This window comes from Camellia sinensis, chromosome 14 (assembly GCF_055761805.1).
Source record: "Camellia sinensis isolate YWXY chromosome 14, ASM5576180v1, whole genome shotgun sequence".
Classification (NCBI taxonomy): Eukaryota; Viridiplantae; Streptophyta; class Magnoliopsida; order Ericales; family Theaceae; genus Camellia; species Camellia sinensis.
In genome coordinates, this window is record NC_138974.1 from 136,004,587 (window position 1) to 136,013,174 (window position 8,588).

The 8,588-nt window shown below is 40.7% G+C and overlaps 1 protein-coding gene across 1 annotated transcript; it reads left to right on the plus strand.

The window, feature by feature from the left end:
• The first annotated feature begins 5,870 nt into the window (after window positions 1–5,870).
• LOC145807810 (uncharacterized) lies at window positions 5,871–8,271 on the plus strand. The gene is made up of 2 exons (XM_082906762.1): window positions 5,871–7,381; window positions 7,473–8,271. Exons 1-2 carry the CDS (start codon window positions 6,944–6,946, stop codon window positions 8,100–8,102), a joined length of 1,068 nt encoding a protein of 355 aa, XP_082762888.1. The 5' UTR covers window positions 5,871–6,943; the 3' UTR covers window positions 8,103–8,271.
• Window positions 8,272–8,588: the final 317 nt, after the last annotated feature.

The window sequence follows — 8,588 nt, forward strand, 5'->3', positions numbered from 1 at the left end:
GAAACGAAGATGAGGTAAATGAAGAATCTTTTACATTTGATGAATTACAATCAGCTTTTGATGAATTACATGCTGAATTTAAGAAACTTAATTTGAAAAGTAATTGTTAGAAAAAAGTAATTTCAAATTTATCAAACAAAAATGAATCCTTCACTTCCAAAATAAATGCTTTAGAAAATGAAGTCATGAAAATGAAAAAAGAAAATGATATTTTAACTCAAAAAGAGTCTTTAATTTTTGAAAAAAAAAATTAGTTGTATTGCAAAAAGAAAATGAGATTTTAAAAAATGAGCAAATTGTTTTGAAAGAAAACATTGAAAATTTGAAAAATACTCTTTCAAAATTCACTTAAGGTAGAGAGACTTTAGATAAATTCTTAAAAATCAAAATCGTACTTTTGGTAGAACCGGAATTGGATATAAACATTTTTCAAAAGTAAAAACTGTTAAAAATGGTTTTGTGTATGCATCTTCTAGTCACTCTCATCTCACATGTCATTTTTGTGGTACAAAAGGTTATATTTCACCTTCATGTCTTGTTAAAAGAAATCATTTTGCTAAAATAAAAAAAAAATGTGAGTCCCTAAGAACATTTTAAGAGTGTCAAATTCTAACTCTTGTGGATCTAAGAAAATTAAGGGTACCAAAAGAAAAATCAAATTTTTGTAGGTATGTTTCAAGACAAAATCCAGTAACGATAAATGGTATCTCAACAGTGCATGTTCGAGGCACATGACCGGAAATAAAGTTATGTTCGCCACACTCTAACTAAAGGATGGTGGATATGTGAATTTCAGCGACAATAGCAAGTGTAAAATCATTGGTGTAGGAAGTATTGATAAAAATGTTCTCCTATTATTGAAAATATTTTACTTGTTGAAGGTTTAAACAATAACTTGCTTAGCATTAGTTAATTATGTGATAAATGGTATAGAGTTATTTTTGAGAAAACTCATTGTACCATTGAGAACACCCTAGAAAACAAAACTTTATTTGTAGGTTATAGACATGAGAATGTATATGTATTTAATTTGCATGATTTGTCTTCTCATTTTAATATTAAATGTTTATCTGCTACAAATGATAATGGTTGGCTTTGGTATAGAAGATTAGGGCATGCTCATTTTGATTTAATTTCCAAACTTTTAAAAAATGAGTTAGTCATTGGTTTACCAAAAATTATTTTTGAAAAAGACAAACTTTGTGATGCATGTCAATTTGAAAAACAAAGTAGAATTTCTTTTAAATACAAAAATTTCGTTTCAACTATTAAACTGCTTCAACTTTTGCATATTGATTTATTCGGACCACTTAAAATATTAAGTTTAGAAGGAAAATCGTATGATCTTGTTTGTATTGATGATTAAACTAGATATACATGAGTATTATTCTTAGCACACAAAAATGAAACTTTGTATAATTTCTCAAGACTTTGTAAAAGAATTTAAAATCAAAAAAATCTTAATATTTGTAGTATTAGAAGTGATCATGGTAGATAATTTGAAAATGATGATTTTATTATGTTTTTGATGAGTTTGGAATTGATCATAATTTTTCTGCCCCTAGAATTCTTCAACAAAATGATGTAGTTGAAAGAAAAAATAGAACTCTTGAAGAAATAGCCCGTACTATGCTTTGTGAAAATAATTTGCCTAAATATTTTTGGGCGGAAGCCGTTAACTCTGCATACTATGTTGTAAACCATGCTAATATTAGTATTAGTCACTTGCGTGCATTTGGTTGTAAATGTTTTGTATTGAATAACAATAAAGATAACTTAAGAAAATTTGATGCTAAATCGGATGAAGCTGCATTTCTTGGGTATTCAACTTCCAGTAAAGTTTACAGAGTATTCAATAAAAGAATTCTACTTGTTGAAGAATCTGTGCATGTTGCTTTTGATGAATCTGACAACATGATTTCTAAGAATATTGTAAGTAATGATATTGCATAAAATCAACCAAGCATGGAGAGCATTTACATAAAGAAAATGAAGAAAATTCATTACACGAACATGAAGAAGAAATGACAATGGAGAAACTTCAAGAAATATATGATCTTCCAAAAAACAACTCAAATCTACCAAAAGAATGGAAGTATGCTCATGGCCACCCCAAAGACCTTATCATAGGTGATGTGGCAGAAAGTATAAAAACTCGTTCCTCTGTTAAAAATGTTTGTGGTAACTTAGTGTTTGTTTCACAAATTGAACCAAAATCATTTTTAGAAACTGAAAATGATGAAAACTAGATTATAGCAATGCAAGAAGAATTAAATCAATTTGAAATGAATGAAGTTTGGTTTTTAACTCCTCAACCTAATGATCATCCCGTTATTGGTACAAAATGGGTTTTTCGAAATAAAATGGATGAATCCGGAGTTGTTACTAGAAATAACGTTAGATTAGTAGCCTAAGGTTATAATCAAGAAGAAGGCATTGATTTTGATGAAACTTTTGCATCGGTTGCTAGACTTTAAGCTATTAGAATGTTACTTGTTTTTGCATGTTTTAAAGATTTCAAATTGTATCAAATGGATGTTAAAATTGCTTTCTTAAATAGGTACATTTTGGAGGAAATTTATGTTGAACAACCTTTTGGTTTTGAAAGTCATAAATACCCGGATCATGTTTTCAAATTTTCAAAAGTTTTATATCATTTAAAACAAGCTCCTAAAGCATGGTATGAAAGATTAAATAATATTCTACTTGACAAAGGTTTTTCTAGAGGAAAAATTAATACAACACTTTTTAAAAAAACCAAAAATAAGGATATGCTAATTGTTCAAATTTATGTTGATGATATTATTTTTGGTGCTACTAATGAAAATTTGTGCAAAGTGTTTACTTATTATTTTTGAAATGAGTATGATGGGGGAGTTAAATTACTTATTTGGTCTACAAATTAAACAAACTAATGATGGAATCCATTTAAATCAATTGAAATATATCAAGAATCTACTCAAAAGGTTTGAAATGGAATCATCAAAGCCTGCCGTAACTCCAATGAGTACATTAATAAAAATCGACAAAGATGAACAAGGTAAACCTGTAGATGAAAAGAAATATCGAAGTATGATTAGTTCCTTACTCTATCTTATTGCAAGTAGACCCGATATAATGTTTAGTGTTTGTATGTGTGCACGTTTTCAATCTGCACCGAAAAAGTCACACATAACTGCAATCAAACATATTTTTAGATATCTTGTTGGCACTCCAAATTTGGGATTATGGTATCCTAAGGGAACCATTTTTGAACTTTTTGGTTACTCGGATGCCGACTTTGCGGGATGTAGACTTGATCGAAAAAGCACAAGTGGTACTTGTCACTTTCTTGGACACTCACTCATTTCTTGGTTTTGTAAAAAACAAAACTCAGTGGCTCTGTCAACTGCTGAAGCAGAATACATTGCCGCCACTGGATGTTGTGCACAATTATTTTGGATGAAACAACAACTTCAAGATTTTTCACTTCACTATGATCACATTCCTATAAAATGTTGTTATCCTAAGTAGGCAACCCAAGAGGGGGGTGAATTGGGTTATTAAAAAATTTTATAATATTAAAATTAACACAATATTCAGAATTTTAACAAACAAAAAAAATAATAATAATTATCAATATAAAAGCAAGAGAGATATGGAGAGAAAATCAAACACTAGGATTTATAGTGGTTCGACGCGCCAGGCCTACGTCCACTCTCCAAGGAACCTCCTTGAAAATTTCTTTACTATCAACTGAATAAATACACTACTAAGCTTGTGGATTTGGTATAGGACGTACTCTTATCCATTGAGCCTCACTCAACAATAAATGCTTTACCCTTACAAAATCTCTCACAAAAATAATGAATAAAAATAAGTGGTACTTAAACCCTCTTTTACAATAAATCTCTCACAAATAGTAGATATGAAAGTGTAAGAACAAAGGCTACACTTAGATCTGAAAGTGAAAGAGCAGAACACAATATATTCAAAATTTTGGAGCACACAAAAATTTTTCTCTTCAAGTTCTTGATTTTTCTTCACACATAACACTTCTATTTATACACAAAAATATATATCCGTTGGAAGAGGGGACGCTTCTCTTCTGACTTTGGAGTCCCTTCACATGGATTAGCAGCTGGGGTATGCTCATTATGTGGCTTCATTTTTTTCAAAAAGAGTGGCAGCTGGTTGTTGGTGCTTTTTGATTTTCATAAAGAACAAATCAAATATTTTGAATAAAAGGCAATGGATTTCTATTAATGAATAGTACGTAAAGAACAAAAAGTGCATAGTGAATTTTATTTTAAACTAGTTGAATGTACATTGCTATTCTTAATAAAATATTTGTATGTATATTATAAATACACTCAAATAAAAATAACCAATCTTCTCTTGTAAGTATACTGTACGGGGAGCAAATATTCCGGCAAGCCCGTACTCCTTTCTTCCAAGCTCCGTTTCTGTCCGATCACCTGCGAGCACAATAGCGGTGAGCTACCCGGCGGTGTGTGGCCGGAAAACCCCTCCGACGATCAAGTTAGAACACACACAGGGGATAGATAGAGAGAAGGGAGAGTGTTTGAGTGTAAGGATTTTCTTACAGAGTGTTCGTGTTTTTGTATGGGGGGCGCAGACAGGCTTATATACCTTCTGTGCCCCATATCCACTCCCTGTCATCTCCTGACACGTGGCTCTGCTATCCCATCTGTCAGCTTAAACCATGTCGTTCATCACCTGCTCTTAACTGCCTGACAGCATAGCTGGAGCTCGGCAGCCGAGCTGCCCTACCTCGGTCATACCATGCTTCATACCTTAAGCGCCCGACCGGATAACCGAATGAAGGACCGGGCTAGGCGGCATCTCGGCAAAGCTTAGCCCGGGATCCTCCTTTGGTCGGTCTTCTCGCCGGTCAGTCAACTACCTCGGCTGACCGCGCCTTTCCGAGCGCCGGCCTCTCGGTCTGTCTGATCTCGACAATCCTCAGACCGAGCATCCTGGTTTGACCGGTCACTTCCTAGCCGGGCACCTTCTGCACGGTTCGGGGCAGCACATAGTCCAAACTCTGCCCGGCCGAAGTTCTGGTACCCCATCTCCGGGTGAACAGTCGATCATCTCGGCCCACTGCTCTGCTGGGCCCCCAACCTGTTCGGTTTATACCTCGGCCCAATGCCGGAGCATAAATCACCCTCTCAATTGCCCCTTAATTCCGTCCGCGGAAGCGTGACTGGGATTATTCACCTTGTCCGAGATAACGTTTATCCGGTCGTCAGGATGCCAAGCTTCGACCGAGCTAGTTGACGCAATTGTCCGCAGATTTGACCGGTTGTATTCCTCGGCTGACCTTTTCTCGTTGAAAGCAGCTCGGTTGGCTCTTCGTCTTTTCAACCCGTCGCTTCAGTCCTGCCAAAGCCATAAATGGTGACACGTGGCGGTCTGCCATTGGTCATCGGGCAGCCAACCCGCCGTTTTTGCCAGAATTTGAATTTGGGCGGTCTCTAACGCCTATACAAATTTGCCCCCCCCAGTTCCATTTTTCCTCTACTGCTGCATCCATCTCTGTCGATTCTCAGACCCAAGCTCGACTGCCATCCTGCCATTCTTCGTGTTTGGGAAGAACACCTTCGGCCCTTCACATGTAAGATGTCCAATCTCTCTTATGTTGCTATTTACTCTTATTTTGCACACATTAGGACCCGAAAACATAGCTTTTAGGGCTTAGACCATAGAAAACGTCCTAAACCTCCCACTGTTCTTGGTGTTCTTCGTCTTCCTGAAGAACATCGAAAAACTGGGGTGAACCGGGCTCTGGGCCTTCTTTTGATCCGAAAAGTTAGCCAAACCGGGCAAACAACGTGTTTGTTCCAATTATGGCAAAAACCGAGATAACCAAAGGGCTTGGTCGCTTAACCGGGCTAACATCAGGTCTGCTTGGGCGACCGAGCTCCTTAATCAGACAACCGAGGTAGCTTGGCCCCCTTACCGACCGAGCTGAAGTCTAGCTCTCTTAGCGAAACCACACACTTACACTTACCATCCTTTTCCTGCAGAGTCCAAAGGGACCCCTGTCATTCCTGAACCTCTCAGGACCGAGCTGCAGCAATTTATCACCGTGCCCAACCCATCAACCGGGCTATAGTAAGTCGGCCACAAATGGGGAAGTTCCGCTTCCTTGTGGATACTCCGGCCGCGCTAGCCGCTTTCAGAGAGGACTACGGCGTCCCGGCCGACGTCCATCTCGAGCTGGCCGAAGAAGAGACCACGCCTTGGGGTAGGGAGGAATGCCCCTTCACCGTGCTATCCATCGTTGAAGGGGGTCTTCGTTTCCCACTCAACCCTCTCATAACCGAGTTCCTCCGCCGAACCGGGCTGGCACCCACACAGGTGTCCACCAACACATACAGAATAATCAACGGCGTACACGAATTGAACCAACGGCTGGGCGCCAATTTAGGCCTAGCCGAGATATTAAGGCAATACACTATGGGCCACACCGGTGACGGCCTGGCTTACTACCTGAAAATAAGACCGGGCAAGGAAAAAATCGTAACCGGCACCCCGGACAAAGATATGCACGATGATGATTTCTTCTGGGTGTCCGGCAACTACGAAACAGCCGAGGTGCCGGGTTGGTTCATAAGCAAGGACTTCGGTTCTTCATGTAAGCCACTCAAACTTGCTCGGTTAACTTTATTCTTTAGTTTTACTAACCGGTTTCCCTGTTTCTTTTACAGCTATCCAAGCCTTGCAAGCCAACTACCAATTCCCCAACGTCGAGGCAATTCGGGCCGTGCTTAGGTACCGTCACCGAGACTGCAACGAATTGCTCGGCTACACACCGACTTACAGATATTCTGCTCCGCGCCGGAGTAGAGTAACTGACTTTCTTAGAGCTCCTTCGCCACCTCCAGATCCAACACTACCAGACGTCCCATTAATCCGGTTAACTGACGAGCAAGAAATGGCCAAAAGATCTCGGATCAAAAACCTTCTAACCGCGACCTCAGCCGAGATACCGAGCGTCACCACCCGTTCCCCGGCTGCCGGTCAATCGAGTGCAGCCGTCGTAGCCCTTGCTTCTCCGGCTCCAGCTGCCGTGCAATCCGCCAGAGAAGCGCGCCGGGCTGGAAAAAGACCAAGGGCAGATCCCTCCGCCGAGCTCGTCACCGAGCTGACAACCGAGCATCCTGTTGAAACTCCTGCTCCCGTGCCCGCTTGGCGTCCTCAGCTGAAGCACCGGGGACAGGACATCCCGGCGACTGCATCGATCAAGGCAGACAAAGAACATTTGCTCGCCTTCGATCTCTCCAAAGCATTTCTCCTACCGGGCGACGTGGTAGGCAGTGACCACGTCCCTGACACCCGGCTGGTAAAATCTTCTGTGAAGTCGATGGCCAGGGTAAGTCGGCGTTCTTTTTAACATTTCACAGGTGTTTGCTCGGTCCTTCTTGCTCGGTCCCCTTTCTGATGTACTTTGCTTCTTTTTGCAGGCCATTCAAAAACAACATTTGGTCCTAGAGCGCATCCACCGGCTTAGGCAGAAAGCCAACGACACTGCGAGCCATGTTGAAAGCCTCCAAGCCGAGCTCGGCCGGGCTAAAGCTTCTCTCGAAATGGCCAACCATGACAACAATAGACTGCTCGGTCAGCTGGGCGCAGCCGAAAAAAAACAAAGTGAGCTTCAGGCCGAGGTTGACGCTTTGAAGAAGGCGAAGAAGAAGGCTTGCCGGGCTGCCAACAAGGCCGGGTTCAACGAGGCCGAGGAGAGCTATAAGAAGCAGGTGTTTGCAACACAAGACATCTACTTCAAGGCCGGTTGGAAGTCTGCCTGTGAACACCTCGGCCAGGGCTCTGACACCGACGTTTTTGCCAATCCTCCCAAAGCTTCACTACCGGTCTACCTCGTGCCATATGCAAATGATGTATTTACTGCGCTTCAAGCGGAGGCCGAGGAAGGACTTGAAGATGGAGAGGATGACACAGATTCTGAGGAAGAAGAGGCCGAGGTGCCTGAACAGCCCGGCAACGATGAGCCCGGCGCTCAAGAAGCAAGCCAAGCTGTTGACCTTGACGCTGATGTTGCCGAGGATGAGTTCGCCAATCTTTCCCCCTTAGTTTAGGTTTCTTTTCTCTGTATTTTTGCTTTCAATACACTTGATGTAACCGGGCTTTGTCCCCACCTTTTGTAATGAATTTCTTTATCAATGAAAAATTTTGAATTTTCGCCAAGTGTTTGCCCGGTAGTAATTAATTCCGTCTTCAGCAAACTATCTCGGTACGACTTATCATTTGAACACTTGGTCGACCGGAGTCCATAACATGGTCGACGCAGTTGAGCATAACAAAACAAATTCACGCACCGAAATATCCATCTCGGTTGTTGCTAAGTTTGGACAAGATACCATGTTGGACAAGACGCCAACTCTTCCAACCGGAGTACTTCATCACGGTTGGGAATCCCAAGTTGGACAGAACACCAACTCTTCCAACCGGAGTACTTCATCTCGGTTGGGAATCCAAAGTTGGATAAAACACCAACTCTTCCAACCGGAACAAATCATCTCGGTTGGGGATCCTAAGTTGGACAAAACACCAACTCTTCCAAC